Consider the following 26,259-nt stretch of genomic DNA (forward strand, 5'->3'; position numbering starts at 1 on the left):
GGTATCGTTCTAAAAATTCCCATTTTGTTTTGAGAATCCTCCTGATACCCTGTTTGTAACTGATGTGGACACATCGGGACTTTTTTCTTTTACATAAAGGGGACTCGAGTCTTCCTCTCACTGCATCTCAAGTGTCCTCTCACAACTTCCTTTCATTTCAGCCTGTCTTTCATTTGTTCCTTCTAATACAATGTAATGTGTGAGTGTGTAGGATAGTTCTGAAGTATAGCAGTCAGTGCTGTTTGGAGCTGACGGAATCTGTGAAGTTGAACAGTGACAATGGAGAGCAGGAGCTGCTCTCTGCTGGCTACACAAGGAACTGCATTTCATGTCTGATCCATGTGGATTGAGAAAGGCATACCATGAAAGGATGTGCCGCTGCATATGCACATTGTACATCTGCTGTTTCCACTCCAGCATATTCATCGTTGCTTTCTCCCATATGCAACAGCTTTCATTCACCTTGCATCTTATTTCATGACACAAAAGAATGAACTGAAAAAAGGAATTCACTTTTATTTTTGAGGGGGGATGGTGGGTGGGGAGAGCTGGTACTGTTTTAGGCTATAACACCTGAACTGAAGGTTAGAGGGATGAGCAAACACACTGCCCTGTGTACAGGCAGAGTGTGAAAGGTTCTCAGTCAGGTAATATTCCCTGCTAGGGGTTGAATGCGGTCTAATATTTGTTTTAAGAACTGATGAAGGTGACATGTCTTTACAAACAAAATACAAGCTCAAGCAAATACGTCACATTTCCTCCCACACTCACCTTGAGGTTGGACGGTGCAGATTCACCAGTTTAATTATTTAATTTTTCTTTGTTTTTTGTTGGAATCTGAACAACTTAAAGACTTTTACAGATATTGTGGACTTAATTTAATCATAGAAACAATATTCACTAGTGGGTTTGTGGGGTTTTGCAACTTGCTTATGAGCTATTGTTTGATTGAAATTCTAGTAAATGTTTAGCATGAGATGAGTGGTCCATCAAGATGTTTTCTAGCCTCATGTAGAATTTGACACTAGATGACATTTGAATGCTGGGGTTTATGTGTATTGTAGCGTGCTGTAACATGAAGTGGATCGATACACTAATTTAATTTATTAAACAATTAAAAAGATTGTTAATTTCATTTTAAAAAGGAGGCAAACACCCTCCTGTGTAACTGGGCTCAGTTCGTTGGTGCCTTGACGTGGCAGTAGTAGTGGTTGTGAGTCACTGCTGAGTCAAGTGACAATCCTAAAAACACACATGACCTGAGAAACCATCTTGTTGTCCATTTTTGTACATCAGACTTTGTCGCATTGATCATCAATCTTGAACATGTAATGAAGTATTGCGTGGCAGCTGAATATGGACAGTGAAGCTGCTCTTGATACTTTTTCTGTATCTACATGTTTGTCACGCGTGTTACATGCTGTGTCCTCTCCTTTCTGCAGGTATGATGATGATGATCAGAATCCTGGTGGGGATAAGGAGAGATACGCCAGGTAGGCTTAGCCAGCTGGGCATAAAGAGGATTTTGCATTGATGCAGGGATCAACAGACACTTTGATCCTAACAACAACAAAAACACTTCTGTGTTGTTAGAAATGCTCACAGCGAGGTAATCGGAGCACCACATCCAAGATGGCAACACTGAAGTCTCTTTTTTAGCCTTATATCCTGTGGCAGGGCTTTGGGATTGTTCAGCGGCGTGTAGAACACGAAGGTCTTTGTTAGACAAACAAAAGGGAACCAAACAAACTAAAAACAGGGAGGTAAAGTTAGACACTGGAATTTGGGGAAAAAGTAAACTCAGTAATGAATTCATACGAAGTTAAAATAATCATAAGTAATAAAAAGCAAATTCCAGAATCATGAGGTTTATACTGCAAGTCTTCTCTCCTCTCACAGGGTGCTTCACAGCATGGTCGACGTTCCTGCTACATAACAGAAACGAGCAAGAAGCGCACTTTATCAGCCTTGCATTAAGATTTGGCTTCACTCTGTGTTTTGTTGGCTCTTCATGAGTATAGCCAAACCATAAATGTAAAATATAACTATTATCTGAAGCCACAGAGCCTTAGTTGTACTCTGTGGTTATACCTTTGCTGTTACATCTAACAAGATTTCCAGGATGGTTTTTTCCATACTTGGATTCCCAACATGTGGGACAGATGTAAGCCAAGCCGAGAGCTTCCCTTGTGTGCTGAGCTTATGCAGGCTTGGTATGTTTTATTTTGGTATTGTGCAATTGTCTTGTATTTTATTTTATCCATTTATTTTTCAATTTTTACCCAAAATTTTCTGAGAATCGCGAGTTTCATGAGAATCTGTGAGGTGTCAATAAAAACTGCCAACTTGGCTCCAGCATGATTTTTATGTATATCCACACCGATATGATGGATTTTTTAAAAAACCTTTCTCTGCTGGTAAATCTGTAAAGTCTGCAGCGTAACCTGCTCGATGGAGCACACACAACTTAAAGATTCATTGGTTGTTTTTGTGTCTTCCCCAAATAAAGTGGGACCAGCTAATCTGGCCGTTGTAGACTCGTGTCTGTTTGTATAATAATGGTCAGAGTGCAGGAGATTATGTCCAGGATTAAGACTAATAGGTGTTTTTTACAAATAGAGTACTTAACAATACTTGGAGGAGCCACTGAAGTCCTTAACTGTTTGTGCCCTGTGTTATTGTCACTGCTTTCTTCTTAGATGAATATTTAAACACTGAATTGTTAAAATAAAGAATAATAATTTGACAACAAAGGGCATCTTTGAGATCAAATTGTACAGTTATTCATCTAAAGTTCCAAAACATCCTGATAAGATACATCCCAAGGCTGCAAGGGGTTCTCAACTTGCATCTTCCAAGCACCTAACTGATCTTCTCTCTGTTGTAGAGAGAACCACAGTGAGATTGAGAGACGCCGGCGCAACAAAATGACCCAATACATCACCGAGCTGTCAGACATGGTCCCCACCTGCAGTGCTTTAGCTCGAAAACCTGATAAGCTGACCATCCTGCGCATGGCTGTTTCCCATATGAAGTCCATGAGAGGGACGGGCAACACATCTACCGATGGCGCCTATAAGCCTTCCTTTCTCACGGAGCAGGTACTGCACTGTCAGAGGAGCAAAGCTCTAGCTGCTCACAGCAAAAAGATGGATGGCAGTGGAACTGAAACTGGCATAGAAAAATATTTTTTATTGTGAAATTTCATCACAACAAAATATTCAACAGTCAACTGTTAGTTGAAGTGGGAATGTCTGGGAACAACAGCAAGGATGAGGTTGGCCAAATAAAATCACAGGATGGGGTCAGTGGATGCTGAGGTGGGTGGTGCACAGAGGTCCCCAACTTTCTACACAGTTAATCATTACAGACCTCCAAACCTCACGTGGTCTTCAGATTAGCGTAGAGGAGAAGAGTGAGCTTTGCAGATTGGGTTTCCATGGCCAAGCAGCTGAAAGCAAGCACTACATCACAGAGCGCAATGCAAAGTGTCGAATGCAGGAGAGTAAAACATGCTGCCAGTTGTCTCTAGAGCAGTGATGCGTATTCTCTGGAGTGATGAATCATCCTTCCCCGTCTGGCAATCAGATGGACGAGTTGCTGGGAGAACAGTACTGTCGGACTACACTGTGTAAAGTTTGGTGGAGAGGGGATCATGGTGTGGGGCTGTTTTTGTGTTCTAGTGAATGGAAATCGTAGTGCTTCAGGATAACAAGACATTTTGGACAATTTCATGCTCCCAAAGTTGTAGGAACAGTTTGGGCCCCTTGCTGTTCCAACATTAGTGTGCACCTGTGCACAAAGCAAGATCCATAAAGACGTGGATGAGCGAGTTTGGTGTGAAAGGACTTGACTGGCCAATGTCAGTGTCTGACCTCACAAAGTGCTCCTGGAAGAATGGTCCAAAATTCCCACAAACAGGCACTTAAACCTTGTGGAAAGCTGTTTCAGCTGCAAAGGATGGACGGACAGGATTAAGAATGGGCTGTCACTCAAGTTCATATCTATGTTAAAGGAGACAAGCAAATGCTTTTGACAATATACTGTCTGTCTTCTAGTGTGCAACAAAGACCACTTTTGTTAAAAGAGGTCTTTAAACTGCACTTGGTGACCATTGTGACCAAAAATCTGCACGCTGTAAAATCTCATTCGTTCCCAGAACTAAAAAAAAACAATTATGCAAACTCATTGCCTCAAAAAAACTAAGTAAAGGTTACTTAAGATAACTAAGTTGGGCAACGTACTCATTCTGAGTACAAAGTAATAAGATCAACTTGTTGTTCTGACCAACATCTCAAGTTCTACTAAATTAAAAACAGTTTGTGGCTACTTACTGTTTTTCATTTTGCTTACACACAAAGTAAATGCAACAAAATCACACCATGTTTTATCATCCTTGAACTAACAACACTTAATATAAACAAATATGATTCAGAAAGAATAATTAACGTGTTTTGTAATGGAGTTAAAATCAGCCCACTTTCATTTTCAAATGCATTACTATGCCATTCCCAAAAAATGCTGTAAATCTGATATAAACAACCATCCTTATCTGCGGCTGAGTCGTGGAGGCTACCAGCCAAAGCAGAGAACCCCACACCACCTCCTCCTCCCTGGCCACTTAATCCAGTCTATCCAGGGGAACTCCAGCATGTGTCCTGGTCCTGGGACATGCCTGCAACACCTCACCCAGGAGGCGTCCTTGTCAGATGCCCGAACTATCTCAACTGACTCATTTCGATGTGGATAAGTAGCAGCTGCACACTGATGCAGAGCGGGCACTCCACCCTTTTCTGGCTGAGGACCACGGCCACAGATTTGGAGGTGGTGATTCCAGTGAGGGCTGGAGGCAACCACCTGATGCTTAACCAAGCTTAAGCTGACAGGACATCTCTACAGCTTCATGGCAATTACCATCACAAGAGGCACCAACCGCCTTGCAGTCACAGCTCCTTGCAGCAGCTTCAAGATTCGTAAATCTTGCAAACCACAAACATGTTGAGAAGACGAGAGAGAACAATATGGAGCTGTCGGAATTCCCCATCACTTTCAAGAGTTTCAGACTAGACTAACCAACCTGTGCGCTGCCTGAATTGACTACAAGAAAGGCAATGACTCAGTACCTCACGCATGGATCCTGGAATGCCTAAAAGTATACAAGACCAAAAGGACACTAAGAGCCTTCATTAGAAATTCAGTGGGAATGTGGCCAACAACACCAGAGGACAACTTTAAGCCAAAAGTCAGCATGAAGTGTGGGATTTACCAAGGAGATGCTCTCTCTGTGTGCATAGGCCTGAACCCCCCTCAGCCAAATGATCAACAAGATTGCTGCATTCGATATCCCTGCAGCACATAAGAGCAGGGTGCTAGATGCTAGCAGGCAGGGCATACATAGAACGCCATAACCAAGTGTTATGAAACATCTGCACTGAGTATGGCCTGGAAGTCCTGAGGTCAAAATGGGACACACCCCTTAGGGTGGTTGAGGATGAAGTTAAGATCCTGTGGGACTTCCAGATGCAGGTAAACAAACTGGTGCTGGCAAACCAGGTGAGAGGAAGATGGCTGTAATGAAAAATACACCTACATTAAGAGATGGCAACATCAGGAAGAAGAAACGCAAGAAGCGTGAGAGATTCCAAGTGCAAGCTGGAAACGAGCAGCTGCTTCATGCTGTTTCTGACTTTAATACTGCATCGATTGACAGTCATGCCCTTGCTGCTGTTCTCCCTGCCTGCGGCCATATATGCAGACGGAGCAGCAGCACGGAGCCATGCTACCAGATCTCAATGACTATAGCTCAAAGTAACAGGAAACCTATTTCTTCAACATTACCAGAGCTGTAATTATTTTAAGTTAATCAAGAGTTTCCATCTTCTGATAAACATTTATATCTACTTAAATGCTTTATTAACATTTACTTTTACTCACTACATCTTAATTTGAGTTGAACACATTTTCACTGTGTATTTGGTTGAAATTAGCTTGATTTGTCTTTGTCTATTTGTTTGTGCTTCTTGGTTAATCAACCTTTCTTTCCCTGTAGGAACTAAAGCACCTGATCTTGGAGGCGGCGGATGGCTTCCTGTTTGTGGTTGCTGCAGAGACGGGTCGGGTCATCTATGTATCGGACTCGGTGACACCAGTGCTGAACCATCCCCAGTCTGAGTGGTTTGGCAGCACTCTGTACGAGCAGGTCCACCCTGATGATGTGGACAAATTGAGGGAACAGCTCAGCACCTCAGAGAACTCCATGACAGGTAGGGAAAGGATCGTCACAAATAATTCTTGCAGCTTGACGTGTTGTACTTTTGATCATTGTTGTTTCGTAAAATGATTTGAGCAGCAGAGCGTCTTTACAACCACCTGTTACACACACTCACCACCTGTCAGGCTGCACTACGCTTACCTTTTAGAACAAGTAACACTCTGATATTCATCACAGTCTGAAGGGTTCGCTCTTATTCTGAAAAGATTTGTTGATGAGACTTCATAGACTGGATTCATCATAACACAGTACGACAGAAGTGGTTGATCTGGCCAGCTGATCATCTCAACCCAGCGGCATAAGGCTTGAGTCACAAACATTTGGGTTTCCTTCTCATTCTGTTCTGACATTTTTGATTCGTACCACCATTTAAGCTTCAGGTCCAGTTGAAACCGTCCTACAGCCAGCTATGTTTTGGTTATTTATTTGTGAAGCTCCACAGTTTGGAGTCACTGTCACGCAGGGAGATCACAGGTGGGTTCTTGCTGTTTGGAAGATGAGCAGCTTTCTTCAATCTACCACTCCTCTCCACCTCGCAGAACTGAGTGTCATTATTGTAACGTTGGACACAGAGGAAGAATCAAAATGGGGAGAAGAGGAGAACATTTAAGATTAGGGTGGAATATTTATCAAAGGCATTTTAATTTAGCATTTAGAAATGGAACTCTGAAACTATTATTAAGATTTAGGTCTGGTTTAAATCTGCTGTTAATCTTTCTTATATTTGGTGTTACATTATAATTCTAGCTGCATACATATGATGTATTTAAAGCTGAAAGACTGACAGTAACATTGGAACTCTAAAAACCTCTGCAATACTTGGATTGCTCACTTGAGGGCAGCATTGTTTTCTTAAACCTCCTTCTGCAGACTGTAGTCTGGATCACCACAAAGCGTGCCTGTTGGTCTGTGCGTGGACTCCAGAGTGCCTCTGAACACCCAGCAGTACTGTGTAATCCACGTAACCCAGTAATCCCCGTGTCGAGCTCTGGCAGATGAAAACACACCAGAATGCACGCGTACACAAGCACATGAGCACACGCACACAGCCTTTGAAGTCACTGGGTTGAGTTTAATTCACTCCTCTTCTTCTCCTCCTCATCGTGTGCGTGGCTGCATGGTTTTCCAGTTTGTTGATGTGGAAGGACTGAACAATATCCGTCAGCTCCCAGTAGACCAAAACTCTCCAAAGGAGTTGCTGATGTCTGTAGCTCATTGCAGAAAGTTGATTATTTTTGGTGAGAAGGTCGTAGTACAGTTCACATCTTTCTTTCTTTTTTATTATGGCACACAAAAATATTAATGCTATTTTTCTATTCATATTTAGTTTAGCCCAGTACACTTTGTGGAAGTCCCCAGAACCACATCCCAGTCACTTTTAATGAGGATATGTCCTTCAACTAGTACCTGCCAGTATTTCTAACATACCAATACAATACGTCTCGGTCGTTGTGTCCTTGGGCGAGACACTTCACCCGTTGCCTACTGGTGGTGGTCAGAGGGCCCGATGGCGCCAGTGTCCGGCAGCCTCGCCTCTGTCAGTGCGCCCCAGGGTGGCTGTGGCTACAATGTAGCTGCCATCACCAGTGTGTGAATGTGTGCGTGAATGGGTGGATGACTGGATATGTAAAGCACTTTGGGGTCCTTAGGGACTAGTAAAGCGCTATATAAATACAGGCCATTTACATTTGTCTCTGAGTGATGCTGAAATACAACAAATACTTTTGCATTTGTTGCTTCTAGACTCATCTGTTGTAATTCCTTATCTCACTATTCTAAAAGCTCCCTGAAAATCCTTCAGTTGACCCATAACATCCTGGAAGTTTTTCCTTACTAGAGTTTTTAAAAGTAAAATCGAAGGCAGAGCCTTCGGCTGTCAGGCTTGTGGAAACAGCTCCCAGCTTGGATTTAAGAGACGAGTACAGTCTTTGATTATGATTATCAGAATGCTGGTGGCAGCGTGGTGTTCGACGGGTAGCACTGTTGCTACACAGGAAGAAGCTCCTGCGGCGTTTGTGTGTGGAGTTTGCAGACATGGGGCGAACATGTGTGGCAGAGGGTTAGGGTTAGAGCAGGGGTGTCAAACTCAAACACACAGTGGGCCAAAATTCAAAACTGGAACAAAGTCGCGGGCTGACGTTAATATTTATTGGAAAACAAATCTTCCTCCAGATATGAGAATGAATCTTTTCTTATGGACTCAAACAAGTTTTGCTGAAAAACTGAATATGGAACAAGCAAAGCTTAATACTAAACAATATATATATTAGCTGTATGATACCAGCAGGCCAGCTCTGATAGTCATTTGGTTTGGCTTCGTGGGCCAAATGTAATTAGGCTGCGGGCCAAATTTGGCCCGCGGGCCAGAGTTTGACACCTATGGGTTAGGTGGTTCTAGACTGACTGCAGGTGTGAGTGATGGTCTGCCTCTCCCTGTGACGGTATTTTGGTGTACCCGGCTGCTCACCCGGTAACATCTGGCCCAGGGATCGAAGCAAACTTCCTGCACTCCTTCCTGAACTACAGCTGCACCTGTAGTTTTTAGTTTGTCCTGTTTGTTGTATGTGGTGCTGCTCACGGGGGATCAGCTGGTTATTTGTGTGTCTAATATAATACCTTAGAGTATAAAGCAGTTTGAAGGTGTGTTGTACCTTATGATAGCTGAATCTCTGGTCCTTAACCGAGACGTTGTTGGGTTCTTTTGTGACGAGTGAGTTGGTCCACGTTTACTATGGTGCTTAACCTTCTTTCGTCTGTATGGATCATTAAGTTTGTGTGTAAAAAATCTAATATCACAATATGTTTACATAACCTCCAAAAACTGTTGTCTTCAACCACTTACTGCCTAAAGTTGCACTGCTGTACTCATTCAAATGGACCCTTCATTACTTTTTTCTACTTTGAATAAAAACAAAATCTGAATGAATTGAAATGTGTGTTTTTTTTTACCATCAGCTGCACTCAGACTTCCTGTGGTCAGCACCTTTAAGAAACAAAAATCATCAAAAGTACGTCAAGCAAGAAGTCATGAGACAAAATTAAAAGCGAAATAAAAAGGCACTCTTTTGTCTTTATAACAATAGTGAAAAAACCCATCTTTTTCTTTGTGTAAGCCACTAACCTGCCACTGTGAGAGCTTTGTCCAGTGTTTCTTTAAACTACCGTAACTCTTGAACAGCTTGAGTGATCTTAAAAATTCCAACATAATTAATGATGCATTTGCAGCATGAGGGGGAAAAACTCGACGTGAATTTTTTCCGCTTAAGCACTTTATACTTGATGGGTACGATAAAGCCGTCATATGTGGGGAAAACTCAGGATTCCTTGAGTATATTAAATATATAACGCCCACCCCCAGTGTGAATATCCAGTCAGCTTCATGGTTTCTGGATACTAAAAGTAATGAACTGGATTTCTGAGAGGTCGGTGAAGTTGCTTTTTTCTGGCCGTCTCAGTAATCAGCTTTCTCTTCAAGCCTTCAATTCGAATGTCTCTCTTTTCATCCCCGTCTCAGTGCCAGTGAAGAGAATTGGTTGAGGGATTTAATGTGCACTTAGATCCCACAAGTGGTTTGATGTCAGTCACAGGACGATTAATTAGGCTTTTTACTGCAGCTTTATTGAAACACTCATTCTAGATACAACAGACTGATTGGATATTGCTAAAATGGCAGTATTGATGTTGATCAAACAAACATTTTACTCTGAATAGATTCTGATCTCAAGGTCCTGCATGGATCTACTCCCCAGAAACTGACCCAATGCCATTTGTTTGGTTCATTACCACAGAGGAAATCAGTAAACACGTTCTTTTGAATGTGATAAAGGATGAGCCTGTACTCACTGCTGCTGTCAAAGCAAAAGTACACAAGTACACCTTAGCTTCACTGTGTTCGAGCCATCACTTACAATCAATAGAGACAGACCCGCCTGCTGCCACTCATAAAACTACATGTCCACTTGATGCGTTTTTCTGTCATGAAACACTGTGGCACTCAGGATTAGCACCCAGATGCTTCAAACTGCTTTAAAGCTGATTTCAAAATGAAAAACAAAGCAGTGCTGGACCGAACGTAAAAGAGCAAAAAACACAGAACACTGGGCGAAAGACCCAGGACCGTGGCAGTGTTGTTGCAGACTATACATGTGTAATATTATTATTAAAGATGTTGTTTGTGTGTCAACAGGGCGAATTCTGGACCTGAAGACGGGAACGGTGAAGAAGGAAGGACAACAATCCTCCATGAGGATGTGCATGGGCTCCCGACGCTCCTTCATATGCCGAATGAGGTGTGTGTGACCAAGTTGTTTTTTGGGGAGGGGGGATTTTGATTTTGTGCCTTTCGAGCACCCAAAAGTCAAGACTGCTGTGGGCTACCTAAAAACCAAAGCTTCCAGTGGGCCCACCCAAATATACATACTTAAATTTCAGCTACGACCTTTGTGGCCCTCCAGAGCCCCAGCCCACAAATGACTGCACTATAGAGCAGTGCATTGAGCTCAGAGTTATATTACAGCACATAAGACAAAGACGGACAACCATTCAAAATGATAGTACAGTAACGACCGGGTTAAGCTTCATATGCACGGTTATGGAGTAGATGGTGGGATGTTTAGCTTGGCCGTTAGTGTGATTTTACTAGTTTCTCTGGGTTTAATTCCAGATGAGTTTTACTTGTCAGATTGTTTACATATATAATGTAAACGTGATCCATGGAATTTTTCAAGTGGTTACTTTTTAGTGATCACTGCATCAGTCATTTATTTGGGTAATGTTAAAGTGTTTGGGGAAAGCAGGGTAGTCTGATGTAAGGCCAAATCTGCTCTTTCATTGCTTTCAACTTGAGCTTGCATGTCAGCAGACTGAAATCTGTTGAAATGCAAGCGAGCACAGATGAAGTGATTCTTAGCAGCGTTTGATGTATTGTAGCAGGAAGGGAGCGTCTCTGTTTTTTCTACTTTGTTGTTTTAGTCTTTGCTGCGTTGCCCCTGGATCCCTTTAGAAATAGGTCATCTCAGACCTATAGGGCAGTGGTGAGACCAAGATTGAGACTTGCGTTCAGTGTAATATCTATTGAGATGTTGAGGTTGCTGACGAAAGGAAATGGAAGCCTGGTTATAATGATGTGTCTCTACGCCTCCCTCTAATCACTGCAGCGTTAGTCCACACAATAGCAATAGCAGCCTGTTAAGTGCAGAGTGCAGTCACTTATCCTGCAACCACAACAGCCTCCCTACTGTGTTAGGAGCTATAAAAAGGTAACACTGACAATGACATCTAATTTAAACCGGGACAGTTAATGGATGTGTTTATACCAGAAATATAAGATGCAAATCTAGCTCCAGAGCAGATCCCATAAACGTCACATCAGAAAGAAGTTAAGCGGTCACAGAAATGGTTGGGGATCTGTCATTGTTGTGAGACTTTTACATCAATGTGGGCAGAGTAGAGCACTGCTTTATTACCACTGGTAAGCTGTTTACTGACAGCACAGTTTGTCTAAATGTGCCTATGAGACACCTTATAGGAGGTGTAGTCCATGTAAAGCTATGTGAATAAAACAGTGATATTTTCTTTTAACCCTTTAGAGCCGGTCAGAGCGGGCACGCTCCGTTTTGTGTAACTATTTTTAAATCCCGGTAGCACCGCAACCGCGTGAGCTAGCACAATAATTCTTTTTGCATATGAAACCGGAGGAGTTGTACTTACATCTTATGCCATCAGCTTGTCCTCGGTCACAGTCTCCTTCCACATACAGCTTTGCAAAAATTGCATAAAAAGCACTTGCAGCAACAAAAACATAATATTCCAGAAACACGCTTTGCCGATCCGATCAGCTGCTTGTAACACTTCCTATGTCCATCAGCGCGAACTATCGCATGTCCGCCATGTCCTGCCCGAAACCAGAAGTGACGTCATTTTCGCGGAAATGTAGTTTTTTTACCATCAAGGCCTCATGAGCTTATGCTGGTGTTTTTAAAAGTTATCTTTGACTTTATGACTTTCTGTGTGGTTTCTGGAATGCTGAGGACTCATATTGCACTGCTGGAAATAGTTTATTTTGATGCAGATGCTGCTTTTTTGCAAATTTGCACTATAATATATGGCAGGGATAGCTCAGTAGGTAAAGTGGTCGCCCCATGATCGGAAGGTCGGCGGTTCGAATCCACTTAACGGCTACCCTGAGGTACCCCTGAGCAAGGTACCGTCCCTACACACTGCTCCCCGGGCGCCTGCTTAGTGGGCTGCCCACTGCTTCACTGAGTGAATGGGTCAAATGCAGAGAAAAACAAGCAATTTCCCCATGGGGATCAATAAAGTATCCATTATTATTATTATTATTATTATTATTATTATTATTATTATTATTTATTTTCGTTTTTCCTGCAGTGTATAAAAATTGGTGTATTTCAAAAACAAAACTATAAAGACACTCAAAATAAATTTCCTGTGGTGGGAAACTATTTTGTGCAACTTTTTTGTATTTACAGTTTTGAGGGATAAGCCTCTTAAATTTCTCTAACTAGAAATATATGTTAAAAAATCAAAAACGATTTTCAATTTTTTTGTAGTTTATTGCACTTTTTTGCAATTTACGTAATTACTATGCACTTAATGCAGACATATTATTAAAATTTAGGCTGTAGTGGTTGTATTGATGTATATCAACTTGAAATGCTCCCATAAATGGCACTACAGCATGTAAAAATATAATATAAGCTCTGGCGGACTTGGTTCTATGGTAGGTCTTAAAGGGTTAATGGTCAAACCTCAAAAATGTGTATTTTTTTCAAATAGGCTTATTATCAATTATTTTTATGTTGTTGTTTTTTTAAATTAATGAATAATGAATGAATGATGTGTTGATTTAATTATGTTTTATTTACATAGTACCAAATCGCAACAAGAGTTGCCTCAAGGTACTTTGTATTGAAAGGTAAAGACTCTACAATGATAATTCACAATCAAAGTCACAGCTGTAGGAACAGCCTAGCTACAGTCAGTAATGGCCTCATTTACTTAAAATGTTACATTTTACATTGTTGGAGAATTTTCCAGCTTCTCCCACTGACTCCCTTTAGGGGTCACTACAGCTAATCATCTGCCACAACCTCACCCTGTCTTTAGCATCGTCTTCTGTCACACCACCCGTCCTCTTTCAGTACATCCATGGTCTTCCCCTTTTTTCCTGCCTGGCAGCTTCATATTCAGTCTCCTTTGTCCAGTAGAGTCACCATCTCTCTTCTGCATATGTCCAAACTATCCCAACCTTCCCTCTCTAATGTTATGTTGTCCATCCTGCTCACTCCCACTGACAACCTTAACATCTTCAACTATGGCACCACCACTGCTCCTTTTGATGAATACTTACCACTAAAAATCAGGAGTCTGTTCACATGTCGTGCCTGTCAGTGTAAACCTTTGATCCTGTGAGGTTTATTTATTGACCTTTTGTCATGCATCTCACGCAATTCCAATTGAACAGTCCAGCAAATGATATTTTATGGTTTTATTTTATTGCATTGGACTTGGAGTTGCTCAGGTAGACTTCATGCAAATGGTGTTTCTCATCTAGAAGATGCGTGATTTTCAAATATAGACAGCAATTCTGTCCATAAGAATTATGAACAGAATCAGTGACAAAGGGCCGTCCAACACCCACTGGCAATGAGTCTGATTTATTGTCTGTGGTCCAAACTCTTGCAACGGTTGTATGAGGACCGAATGGCTCCTAGCAATGGATCAGGCTCCACCCACAGAATCCTCAGACTCCTCCTTCAGCATGATAGCTCCCTCCATCTCCAGTGTCCACCATCTGGTTTTAGGGTTACCACGACGACAGGCACCGGCCACATTTCTGCCACAGCTCAGTGAAGCAGTTTCATGTGCTGAACATGGTCCACTTAATGTCCCCAGTCTCCCGCTGAATGCTAATCTGCCTACGGTGCCTCTTGCAGGTGGTGGGCTTACAGAAGGGTGGGCTCATGTCGCTTCTTCGGGGTATGCCTGGCTGCGCCCCGTAGGCTAAGGCATGGCCACCAGGTGCTCTCCTTCGGGTCAAACTCCCCATGCCGAGCTCCAGGGCAGGACCCTGGTAACCCTATCCCACGATGGGTGAACTGTTCCCTGGATTTTACATTCATAGGGCTTTTCTGAATCCCTCTTTGTCTGGTCCCTCACCCAGGATCAATTTGAATGACAACATAGCCCCTGGGATCCCTGGGACAGACAAAACCGCTCTATCACGATAAGGTAGAGATTTACTGTGGGGCATTGATATAGGGATTTGCTAATAACACAGACAATGCGCTAATAAGGCCTGAAGGCCTGATATCTTTACATGGTTTACATCAGGGTTATCAAACTCAACTGCACAGGGGCCAAAAGTCAAGGCACACTTTAGGTCGTGGGCCAAACAAGAAAAACATTTATTGAACACAGTAAAACATGTTTTTTTAAACATAAATATGAATAAAAACAGACGGGAATATTATTCCTTTGGTTATTATTGGTTTGCGAAGCAGCTTGAAGTTCTCTTTTTGTGCTTCAGAGTCACCAAAGTGCCGCGTGAACTCAGTGCGCTCAGCTTATCAGCAAAGTGCGCCTTCTTGGTTCAACATTACTGCAACAGGGAAAGTGCGGCAGGTTGCACTGGTGCATTTGTGACAGCTTCACGTGAAACGCCTTCACCGTATCATACATGTCATGTCCATGAACCGACAGGTTTCCTTGCTGAGCTCAAAAACTGTTTTGAGAACTTTCCCATAACTCAGCCAGCGGAGCTCTGCATGAAGGAATGTGGGCAAACTCTGAATCCATTTCCCACATAAAAGACTCAAACTGACGCTGATTTAAACCTTTAGCTCAGATAAAGTTTACAGTTCGCATCACGGTGATCATTACATGCTCCATTTTTAGGACTTTACCACACAGCGTTTCCTGGTGTGTGATGCAGTGATGTGCTGTTAACTCAGCGTACATTTCTCCTGCATCTTTACTCGCATCCTGCTGACTAGTCCGCTTTTTTTCACCGCACAGCACCGGCGCTCCATCTGTTGTAAGTCCAACAAGTTTGTCCCAGGACAGTTTCACCTTGACATACGTTTAAAAAAAATGTCTTTTCCTGTCGTTGTCCCGTGCATCGATTAATGTCCAATATTTCCTCTCCACGGATGAAGATGGCCAGCTGTGCAGTGTCCATCATGTCTGTACTTTCATCCACAGTAAGAGAGTATGCAATAACGTTTTTGCTTCTTTCACACAACTGTGTTCTTAAATCAGTGGCCGTCTCACAAACCGATCAGCAATCGTGTTTCTGCTCAGGCTCACATTTGCTAAAATCTGCGTTTTTGTCTGGACGGAAGACGTCGCACAGCTTCATCCTGCAGCTCTTCAGAGTGGTACCGGCCTCATTTGGCTCCTCTGCTACGATAAAACTTGCTTTCACAACAGCTTCACTTTGTGGTTTTGCTCTGGTGACAAACGTCTGCTGAAATGTCAGGTTCTACTTCCTGTAGTTTCTGCGTTTAGGTTTTTCAGCTTATCCTGACGTTTTGTCTCGCAGTGCCGTCTTAAATTAAATTCCTTCATTACAGCCACATTAGCTCCACTAATAAGACTCATGGGTTTACCAGCATGTCTGTAAACATATATTCAGCCTCCCACCGGTGCTGAAAGGCTCTGCTTTCAGAATCTTTTCTCTCCACCATTGTGAGCGGCGAGCTTCACAATAACAGAAGTTTGACTTGATTGACGCGGGAATGTTCCCAGGTAGCCTAGCGTTCAGCAAGGAGGCTGCAGCGCTGCATTATGGGATCTGTGTGTGTTATTAGCGCCTCATATCGCCAGGCCATGCATAACAATAATAATAAATCTATATAAAATGATCTCGCGGGCCGGATATAAATGTCCGCCGGGCCGGATGTGGCCCGCAGGCCTTGAGTTTGACACGTTGTTAACATATCCTGACTTTACTAAGATTAGGATACAGTGGGTTTAAATCAAGTCTTCGAAGTGTGAGTATATTTTGTCGATAAGGTATTTTACAGTGATGACTTGTTGATTCTTCTGTAACATTAGATTTGTACCTAGTCAGCTGTGAAAGTGCACTCACCAGGCTTCTAAATGCCACGAAAGAAAAATCCAATATATGGCTCATACCTGATTTTTAAATGACCTTTTTCACACCACATATGCTCAGGCTATATGCCTTTTTATCCTTAAGTAATATTACTAGAAATGTTGTCTCACAGTTTTCTTACCAGGTGGCTGATGTTCTGTATACAGCTCATTAGGATTTCCCTCTGTGTATATTCTCTCCACGCCATCGCTTCAGACCCTTTGCAAATCCAGTTTGTTTCTAAATTTGTCTTTTTCTCTGTGTCAGGATGTGACTCGGTTTGCCCCACAGCCCTCATTACCCTTTGGCAGAAATGACATGAAAGCAGCACTGACTCCTTTGAGAGCTTAGAAAAGCCTCACCTTTTCCATTTTTTCCCCTAACATGCTGTTTTTGTTATTGCCAGAGTGTGCTCTTAGCTTGTTTGGTCTGGATCTGTCACAAAGGCCTGAGAGTTGCACGGAGCTCAGTGTGTTATATTCTCAGAAATCTGTCGACTTTTTTCCTGTTGCTATTCTGGCTCTTCATAATGCAAACAGCATGCTGGAAACACTGAAATGCATCCCCTCTGTGACACATGCAGAAACAGCACTAAAGGAGAACGCAGCATGATCACCAGGCTAACATTTCTGTGGAGCCTTTATTAGATTGAGTCTCGTTTATGTAACGTTCATCTGCAGAACTAACCTATGGAGAGAAATTTGCCTCAGAAGTGCTGCAAATGTGTGTGAGATGATGTAAAGCATGAACTTTACAAACGTGTACAATAATTTGTAGGTAACTTTTAAAGGCTAATGAAGTTGTGCTTCAATCCACACAGAAATATGAAGCAATGTGACGACACGTAAAACTGTTTAACAAACTATTTTCCATCCAAAGCTGAATAAATACACACAAATCTTAGTTTACACTTGTGGATCATATCTTACACATTTGCAACACCTTTGAGGCAGATATCGATTTAGTTATTAAATGGTAGCAGTGTCACCTTCATTATGTCCATTAGGTCGTCTACTGATTGGACGCTGGTGGTTCGATCCCTAACTTGGACAATATACTAACCCCAAGATGCTCTCCGATACATTGGAGTATGAATGTGTGTAGATATTAGAGAACACCTTAGGAAAGCATAGGAAAAAGTGCTTGCATGAATAAGTCTAAAAAGGTGACTGAAGCTGCTATTGGTCGCTTCACTCTTGCTCTCTGCTGTGCCTTCATCGCTCAGATGCAGTCAATCCGCTGCACTATATTAGCTGCACTGTATAAAGCCGCTCCTAAACGATAGGTGTCGCCAATCAGACAATATCGTGCCATACGAAAAAGTTAACGCTGAAAGCCAAGTGGGTCTTTTCACAAAATCAAGTTTGCAACATCTCTTTTTGTGTGTCAGTGTAGCTTCTGTGTAGGATTACTATTAAAGTGGTGGTAAAAACTGGCATGATAGTACGCTCGTGTCTTCAACCCAGCTGCATCGGCCGCGGCACAAAGCACCAAGTTATGAAATTTAAGATGTGCACGACCGGCCGATGCACCACAAAGATTGTCTCGTGACACAGAATGTGATTTGAAAATCATCTTGAGACGCAAGCCACGTGGCGAGCATAAAAACCACTGGACTGAAGGCATATTGTATACCGCAGTGGTCCCCAACCCCCGGGCCTCGGACCGGTACCGGTCCGTGAATATATTGTCGGGCATAAACCGGTCCGTGGCGCAAAAAAAGGGTGGGGACGCTGGTATGCAGGGCTTTGAGGGACAGTAAAAACTCCCTATATAAGAATCAGTCCATTTACCGTGCACTGTTTTGTTTTGTTTTCGTCCTCCTTCTTCTTTATTGTGCTGGTAATGTGATGTGTGAAGGCTGAAGGCAGTACCTTCCTTGGTGTGGTTGCAGGTGTTCCCCAGGGATCAGTTCTGGGCCATCAACAAGTATCAATTTCCATTTTTATGCTGATGACACTGTGATGTATTCTGTTGGTTCCACACCTCAGCTCCAACAATCCTTTGATACTGTTCAGCAAATTAGTTTCCAATGTTTCCAACACTAAATTAAATTCATTGAATTTTCCTTGGTTTGAAGATTGATTTAGTATTGAAATATAAATACTTCAGAATTTTGACTGATGACTCTTGAAAAGACTTTTGTCTTCCAATATGTGATCTTACAACATGCGTTCACAAACTCTGGTGCCAAGGGTTTGCACTCAGTTGGAGAAAAAAGTACTTACGCAGGGAATCGGCTCCACAATGAGCTACGTTTGAAGCAGCCTGTTTCTCTGAGTTTAAACAAATGCTTAATATTTTAAATAGTCAACGATCAGCATACAAATGTTTCAATGGATGAATTATCTGACAGCTCTGTGAGTAGTGAGTACTCTGTAACTGTCTCATTTTGGCATCTGTAGTTCAAGATGTGCACACTTTGTTCTGTTGCAGTTCTGTAACACTGTTGTCTGTGTTGTGTGTTTGTGTGTAGATGTGGCAGTGCTCCTCTGGATCACATCTCCTTAAACCGCCTGGCTAACATGAGAAAGCGATACAGGTATGTTTAAGGCTTGAATGGCAGCCATGGTTGTGATCCAGGCGTAACTCCTGACTTTTCTGGGGTTGAATGGAATATAGACACTAAGCTTTGTAGCTGTTACCAACTAAACCTTTATACAGTAAATATTTTCCTAAAAAGGAGCTTTTATTTTAACAGTCAGAGCCTTCGAGTTCTTCTTGTACTAAAGATTTAAATAAACAGTGTAATCATATTTCCACCAAAGCAACCTGATACTCCGAGTTGTGGGTACATTTTTAAGGAACTAAAAAGTTATATCAGAAATTCTCTTCTCATTTCATCATTATGTTGTATTCATTTTTAAGTGTAAAACTTGTTTCTTTCAACGGAAAAATGAAACTGCAATGTAGCGCTGTCTGTGTTGCTAACATGTTTTGGTTTTTCCCTCCTTTGTCAGGAATGGCCTCGGGCCCTCAAAAGAAGGAGAGGCTCAGTACTCTGTGGTGCATTGCACTGGCTACATCAAAGCCTGGCCCCCTGCAGGTAAACAAGAGCGCACTCATACATATCACACTTCTACTGAGAGTTCTTGTAAGTGAGATGTGGTGGTGGCCTCTGCTGAGCTCTGGATCAAGACTTCAGTCTAGCTGTATCTCTGTATCTACAGAGTTCAAACAGTTTCTTGGTGTCTTGTGACAAAAGGCTTTTTTTCCTGTCAAGTTCATGTTCAAATACAGTCCAAAGGAAACATTACATCTTCTCAAGTCTTTGACAGCTGGAGTGGTGTTGTACTGTGTCTTTTGGCTGATGGGTTTCCCAGCGGACAGTTGGGTGTTTACAATGAGAACAAGCTTGCGTGTCTCAGCCTCCCTTTCTCACTCCCACTGTAAAAGGTTCTTATGCAGTGCTTCTCTACTTTACCTTAGCCCTCAAAGTGCTTTATACAGCATGTTATTCACCCATTCACACTCTGATGAACACATCAGGAGCCACTCAGGGTTCAGTATCTTGCCCAGGAATACTTTGGCATGCAGACTGGAAACAGGGCTGGTACTTCCATCTGTTGGTGAATGAACAAGTGACCTTTTAATTAGCAGATGAGCTGCTCTACCTGGGTGAGTCACAGCCATAATGATACATACTCAGGAAGATGTGCTATACAGCTCAGCTGGACTGGGGGACAAAATGTTAAAATAGATTTTCTTTGATAGAAATGAGCGATGCCCAATATAAAGTCAGTACAAATCATTCTGTCTGTGTTCTGACAGACAACACAAAAGTCCAACGACAGTGAGAGTAGGACTGAGCCAATCCTGTGGTTGGCACAGAGTTAGAGCCACTTCAGATTAAGTTGAAACACATGAAAACATGAGGATCAGCATCATGTCCACAAAGGCTTGGGTATGCTGTATGTGGCTGCAGACACGAGTGAGATGAGCAGTAGCGTTACTTATTATGGAACCCTGCAAACACATACCAAGGCTCAAAAGACATTGTTGATCAGAAGTAGTAACATTTACTTACACCGAAACAGAAACTTTACAGCTTCAGTCAGCTCTTACTACTGATGGTGTTTTACAAACGGAAGCAGTCCCATCCTTCCACTGTTCACTGTTTACCTGTTCAAGACCTTAAAGTTCCAGATATTTTCAACTGCATAATTCTGTATGGCAAAAATTAAGAGCGACGCTGATACCACAACAGGCAACAGCTGTAAAAGACAGTCAAAAAGTAAGGCCAGTAAACCGCAAAGTAAAACCAGTTAGTGAAACCATTAAGCACAGTCAAAAATGTCAGATATACACGGCTGATTAAAGTAAATGACCCTCATTACCAACTCGGTCCATAACCATTTCTGTTAGCACTTGCCCAGTGGCAGGTGGTGGATGAACAAACAGCTGCATCTCATCTACCACACTGAATATGCAGTGAAGCTGCAGATCCATCATCAGATCCATGTTTGAGCCTTATTTATGTATTAATTGCACTGGAGCATACGTGGACCGCAACTGAGGGAATATATGAGTTTTGTTTTATGTTCTCCTCGGTGTAAATGAGAACATTTCTTAACTTTGTTCTGAGGACATAATCTTTTGAGGTTTTTTTTCTTTCACTGTGTCACGTTTTTAGTTGGTGTTGGGGCCCATTCGCAATGCTCAGTGCACAGCTCCCTGAATATCGCTTGGTGCTGTACTGCTATTGGGGTCGCAAATCCCGAAAGATCAAATATGCTGTTTGTGCTGCTGTGCTTGACTGTGGAAAAAATACCCCCACAGGTCAAAGGCTTCTCCTGTCGGAAGACAAAAAAGGTAAAACTGTCAGTTTAAAAGTGCCAAAGTGTATTTAAGTTGGTTCCACTCAACAGGATGTTATTAAGGGAGACAGCATCATGCGCTGGAGTTGAGCACTACTTGTACTTGGCCTGGTTTACGCAGGTAATAAACTCCAAAGATTGGAAAATACCAGCACTGTTGTTCACCAGTGGGTGGTGGGGCTGGTTCAGCATGCCCTGCCTCAGAGATCTTCCCCATAAAGGCAATCATATGTTCTTTCATGTCTTTCATCAAAAGACACTTGACCGCTTTGGTTCGATTGTTGAGGAGATTGCACCTTGGTTGGTTGCCCACAACCAGCCAATGATGTCACGCGCTGTACTGGCACAAGATGGCACTAGACATGTTTTAAAAACTCTACTTTTAAGCACTTCTTTCTTAAATCCAAAACACACAGTGTTACTTCTGTGTCAGCTTTTGAGAGCAGGGCCCCATAGTGTGAATTGTCTTTATAACATGAAGTGCTTCATGTCGAAACCTTCATTCTAACAGACAGCAAAGGGCAAGTCATCTGGTTTCAAATGAAATCAGACTGTGTCAAAGTGTGAATTTGAAAACTGTCTTTGGTGTCCTGACTGTAAACGCGTAAACACTGCTGTTATAAGTTGATGGTCTTCACTAATTTCAAGCCTTATTGAATACATCATGAAGTTAATTTTGTACATTATGTTTTCGGATGGATCTTTGTCTGAAGTGCCCACCATGTAACCCCGGCTCTCTGAAAACTGCCAAAGATGAAGGAGGAGTGTTAACCATCTCTTTGAAGATTGCTAACTGCAGCTGGGCAAGTGATGTTGTTAACCTGTCTTTAAACTCAGTGTTCCCCTGAGAGGATCCAGTGATAGTCGTAGCTAATATTGCTAAGCTTTAATAGCAGCGGGGAAACAAAAACAGAAGGGCCTTCTCCTCAACATGACACACACACACAAAATGTAAAAATATAAAGTCTGAAAACAGAAAACCTTTGAGGTGCACGTCTTTCAGATGACTGGTCTTTACATGTACATGGCATTTACGGACCTACCGTGGAGGAGCTACCACTGGTGATGCCAGAAGGTTTGGGTCCGATGCCGAGTGAGGATTAAAAGAGAACCACTGCTCATTCCTTGCAACTAGTTTCAAAATACCAAGACGGCAAAAGTGAAAGTGTTCACCTGAAGGCTGACATGGCTGTGTCCATCTTTTATATAAACGGTTGGGTAAAGTGTTGGCAAACATTTTTCAAACTGAAGATGAACCACTTTCTTTGGACCCCCAGTTTTAAGCAAATGCCTCTTACAGATAAAATAACTGTCGCCCAGCTATTTTATCTAGGAGCTGCCTTTTTTTACCATTTATTTGAACTTTTGTAAGCCAGCGGTAATTTTTAAGAGGCAAAGGAAGATTGACAAAGACACAAAAGTTTATATAGGAGTTTAAAAAAATCAATCCAGCTAAAAACAAATCTGCTTCTCCCAAATGTTGGTCGAACTCCGTGTATGATTTATATGAAATTTGTTCATAAATCAGATTTCTTACAGCTGTGTTACCGTATGTTATCATGAGGGGAAAAGCCCGTATTTACAATGTAACACGCACGTGCGTGGTATGCTGCCGTGGTCTCAGACCAGGTGTCTAAATTGATGACGTGACAAAGTAGAGCGATGAGACTGAGCAACACCAAATAAAAACAACAAAATTCCTCCCGGGGTTCTCACTGGAATAATTCCACATGTGTTTTGCAATCAGGGACATATGGTCTCTCTTCCTTGAGCTAAAAATACTCCTTTGGAATGTTCTGGACACAATACATCGGGTATCAAGCAACATACAGACGCTTATAAACTTCAGATGGATAACAGAGACACGCTATGAAAAATCCAGACACGCACAGTTCCACTTTAATGAGCGTGCATTTGGTGTTGGCTGAACATTGAGAAATGTAGCCACAGATGACGATGAAGTCATCGTCTTATTTGGAACTTGGATTTTTGTCTGTCTGTGCATTTGTATTTCCTGCTGTCGTTTGCCAAAGGTATTTTAGCTTCATCCCACAGTACAAAGTTCATTCATCAGTGACTTCTGGCAAAAATGAAAGAGGAATTGATTTAACTTCTTTATTTTTGCCTTTTTGTGGTCTAACTTCTGTTTTTAACTGGAATTATGACGTGACATGAAAGGCTTCACTTGAACAGATTTCACTCAAAACATCTCAGCCCATCCAAACATGTGGCGTTTGCAGAAATGGAAAACAATGTTTTAAAGGTCATTTTATGATTGGTTAGTTATGATTGGGGTCAAAGCATCGGAGAATATTTAAAATGTGCTGACACAGCAAAATAGTAGTGAACAATGGTAGCGCTGGCTGATCCAGGATATTATAGCGAATGCCCATAACTGGCTATCACAAAGTGCATGCGTTAGAAAAGCTGAAAGGGCTTCCTTGATCCAGTCTGGGCATTTTGGGGTTCATGGTTAATGATGGACTGGATGTCAGCCAGTAGATTACTTCTCACTGCTTGAATTTTGTCTGACGTAGCTCCTCTGCTCTTTGTATGAGGATTAAAAACCAAAGGTTTTAGTGGGTGAAACACAGTTAGCCAACCTGACAAACTATGGCTTTCCTGTCAGCTAATCTGTAATCCAGGAAACAGAGGAATACAGTCCCGTGTCTGTGTGCTTGTTTTTGAGCATATTTAGTTGGATGGTATTAAAAGCACTAAAATCAAAGAACATAACTCTCACATCAGCTCCAAATGCCCCCAGATGAGGAAGGATTTCATGATGTGCCGTGTAAGGGCCACTGATCTGTAGTCGTTCAGTTCAAGTGGACACTGGTACTGGCAGAATACAGGATGCTTCCACAGTGTCGACTCAGATTGAAGATCCTGTTGAGAAGTAGACACAGTTAGGGGGGGAAGCACAGTCCTCAAGCAGCTTTGAACACACCCTCTGGGCCATCAGCCTTCCCAGAGCTTAGGCTTCCTAGCTCCAGTCTCACCCATGCCTCTGTGACGTAAAAGAGGCACAGGTGTGAGAGGGGAAGTACCTGATCCATATTAGAAATGCAAGGAGGAGGAGAAGCAGTGGGACTGGGTGTGACCATATAGTCAAATCCGTTGAAGAACTGGTTGAGTCCATCAGCTCCTTAAATGGCTCTTTTCTTTTTGTTGAAGCCAGAGATGGCACAGATTCCCCATCCATCTCTAAACGTTACCCTTTTCTGGTTGAAAATTGCCTTCATGTCACTAGTTTGTTATTGTGGAAACAGCATACAGTCTTTGTGGGTATGATTGTGTGTCTACAGAGGTTCATGTCAATCTATCTGTTTCCACTAGCACGCTCAGAGCAGGCGCCCTCAGAGCTTCAGCAGCATCAGGTGTCCATTTCCTGACTGGGAGTTTAGTTGCAGACAATCTTTGGCATTACCATACAATATAAGGGTGAAACCAGTTAGATCCACATTGAAGTCGGGCGATGATTCAACCATGTTTCAGTAAAACATATGAGACTGCACTCACAGTTAGAGCTGGGCGATATATCGAGTTTTTAAAACATATCGATATATTTTTATACGAGATATAAGATGTGACAATATCCTTTATATCGATATAGTCTATGTTACGTTATAATTATAGTTGTGGAGCCGCAAGTTTGCCTCTCTTTCGTCCACTTTTGTCTCTACGCAACGTTACTCCGCCTCGCCTTCACTGAAGACAACTCCCCCTCCTCCCCCATCGCTTCACGTGCAGGCAGCGACAAGACGGACACGGCAAATCTCCGTTAACGAGTTACTGCGCATCGCCCCATGCGTGGGGCTGGACGGCATCAACGTGCTAACGAGCTAAACATGCTAACGAGCTAACCGCGCTAACGAGCTAACAGCGCTAACCCTAAAATCCTTTCATTCTCTCAAAAGTTGATAGCGCGCCTTATGTATGAATTCTGGTTGTGCTTGATGGCCGCGAACCGATTTTATGTGGTACACGGCGCTCAGCAATCTGTCAAAATGTTTGAGTACGACTTTGGTAAGCTACGGAGCTGCACCGCTTGATAGATTGTCGGCGCATTACGGCTACCGAGGAGCTTCGCGGAGTGATACGTACTGTGCATCAACGTAATATTACCGTACTGTGTGTGTATAAGGACCATAAATGGCACCTGTAAGAGACGTGGTTATGAAGCGGATTTCAAACTCCAGGCTGTCAGTCACACAGCAAAACTTGGGAACAGAGCAGCTGTGAAATCTGTCTTTGTTATTACGCTCAGCGTCTTTTAGTTTATATTTTGACTGCACAATTGTGAGCTCTTCGTTTAGCACAAAAACAACCTTGTTTTCTTTTATTTATGGAGCATGATTATTTAATGAATGCTCATAATTTAATTTTGAGTAATTTTTCATGTACATCTGTGCTGTATGTTAATAAAAGTGCCTGTGTGACATCTGGGACACAGCTTTGACTAAGAACTCTCTTTTTGTTCTTACTTTATGGCGTAAAAAAAAAAAATCGAGATATATATCTTATATCGCCATCCAGCTAAAAAATATCGAGATATGAATTTTGGGTCATATCGCCCAGCCCTACTCACAGTATACTAAGTCTCAACCAATATCTGCAGCACATCACTTTAAGTTGGCAGAGAGTTGACATTTCCCATGATGACTGTTGGCAGAAAGGGCTTAATGTCACCACTTCTAAGCCTTCAGAGCTAATCTGTTTCACTGAAAAATCTCTTCTCCTGAGTAAACACTTCCCACAGAAGGATCTGTCTGTGCTCGACAAAAAACACACTTTATGTTTCACACCTTGCTCTTTTCCTTTCTCTTGTGCTCAGGTATGACTATACCAGAAGAAGACACAGAGGCGGGTCAGACTGGAAAGTACTGCCTCGTGGCTATTGGAAGACTGCAGGTGTGTGGTGACACAAACAATTTAAACACTTTGATAAAATGGAAGGAATGGCTGTGTTTGTGTGTTTTTATGTATTCCATGTGGACAGAACATCTCTGTCTTTGAATACCAGTGTTTTCAGGTCCACAGGTGTATAAAAT

At 42.3% G+C, this 26,259-nt stretch overlaps 1 protein-coding gene across 5 annotated transcripts in view; it reads left to right on the forward strand.

Annotated features, from left to right (window-relative positions):
* Nucleotides 1–26,259, forward strand: part of arnt2 (aryl-hydrocarbon receptor nuclear translocator 2) — a 67,460-nt gene that overhangs the window by 12,600 nt on the left and 28,601 nt on the right. For 3 of the 5 annotated variants that reach the window (XM_026184348.2, XM_026184431.2, XM_026184504.2), the window contains exons 4-10: nucleotides 1,443–1,493; nucleotides 2,888–3,101; nucleotides 6,050–6,263; nucleotides 10,458–10,560; nucleotides 18,868–18,933; nucleotides 19,352–19,437; nucleotides 26,043–26,119. In XM_026184348.2, the coding sequence (XP_026040133.1) occupies nucleotides 1,443–1,493; nucleotides 2,888–3,101; nucleotides 6,050–6,263; nucleotides 10,458–10,560; nucleotides 18,868–18,933; nucleotides 19,352–19,437; nucleotides 26,043–26,119 (811 nt within the window). The remainder of the gene's footprint in view (nucleotides 1–1,442; nucleotides 1,494–2,887; nucleotides 3,102–6,049; nucleotides 6,264–10,457; nucleotides 10,561–18,867; nucleotides 18,934–19,351; nucleotides 19,438–26,042; nucleotides 26,120–26,259) is intronic. The other 2 variants (XM_026184593.2, XM_026184671.2) reach the window with 1 other exon arrangement.

The sequence above is a fragment of the Astatotilapia calliptera genome, chromosome 1, assembly GCF_964374335.1.
Source record: "Astatotilapia calliptera chromosome 1, fAstCal68.1, whole genome shotgun sequence".
Taxonomy (NCBI): Eukaryota; Metazoa; Chordata; class Actinopteri; order Cichliformes; family Cichlidae; genus Astatotilapia; species Astatotilapia calliptera.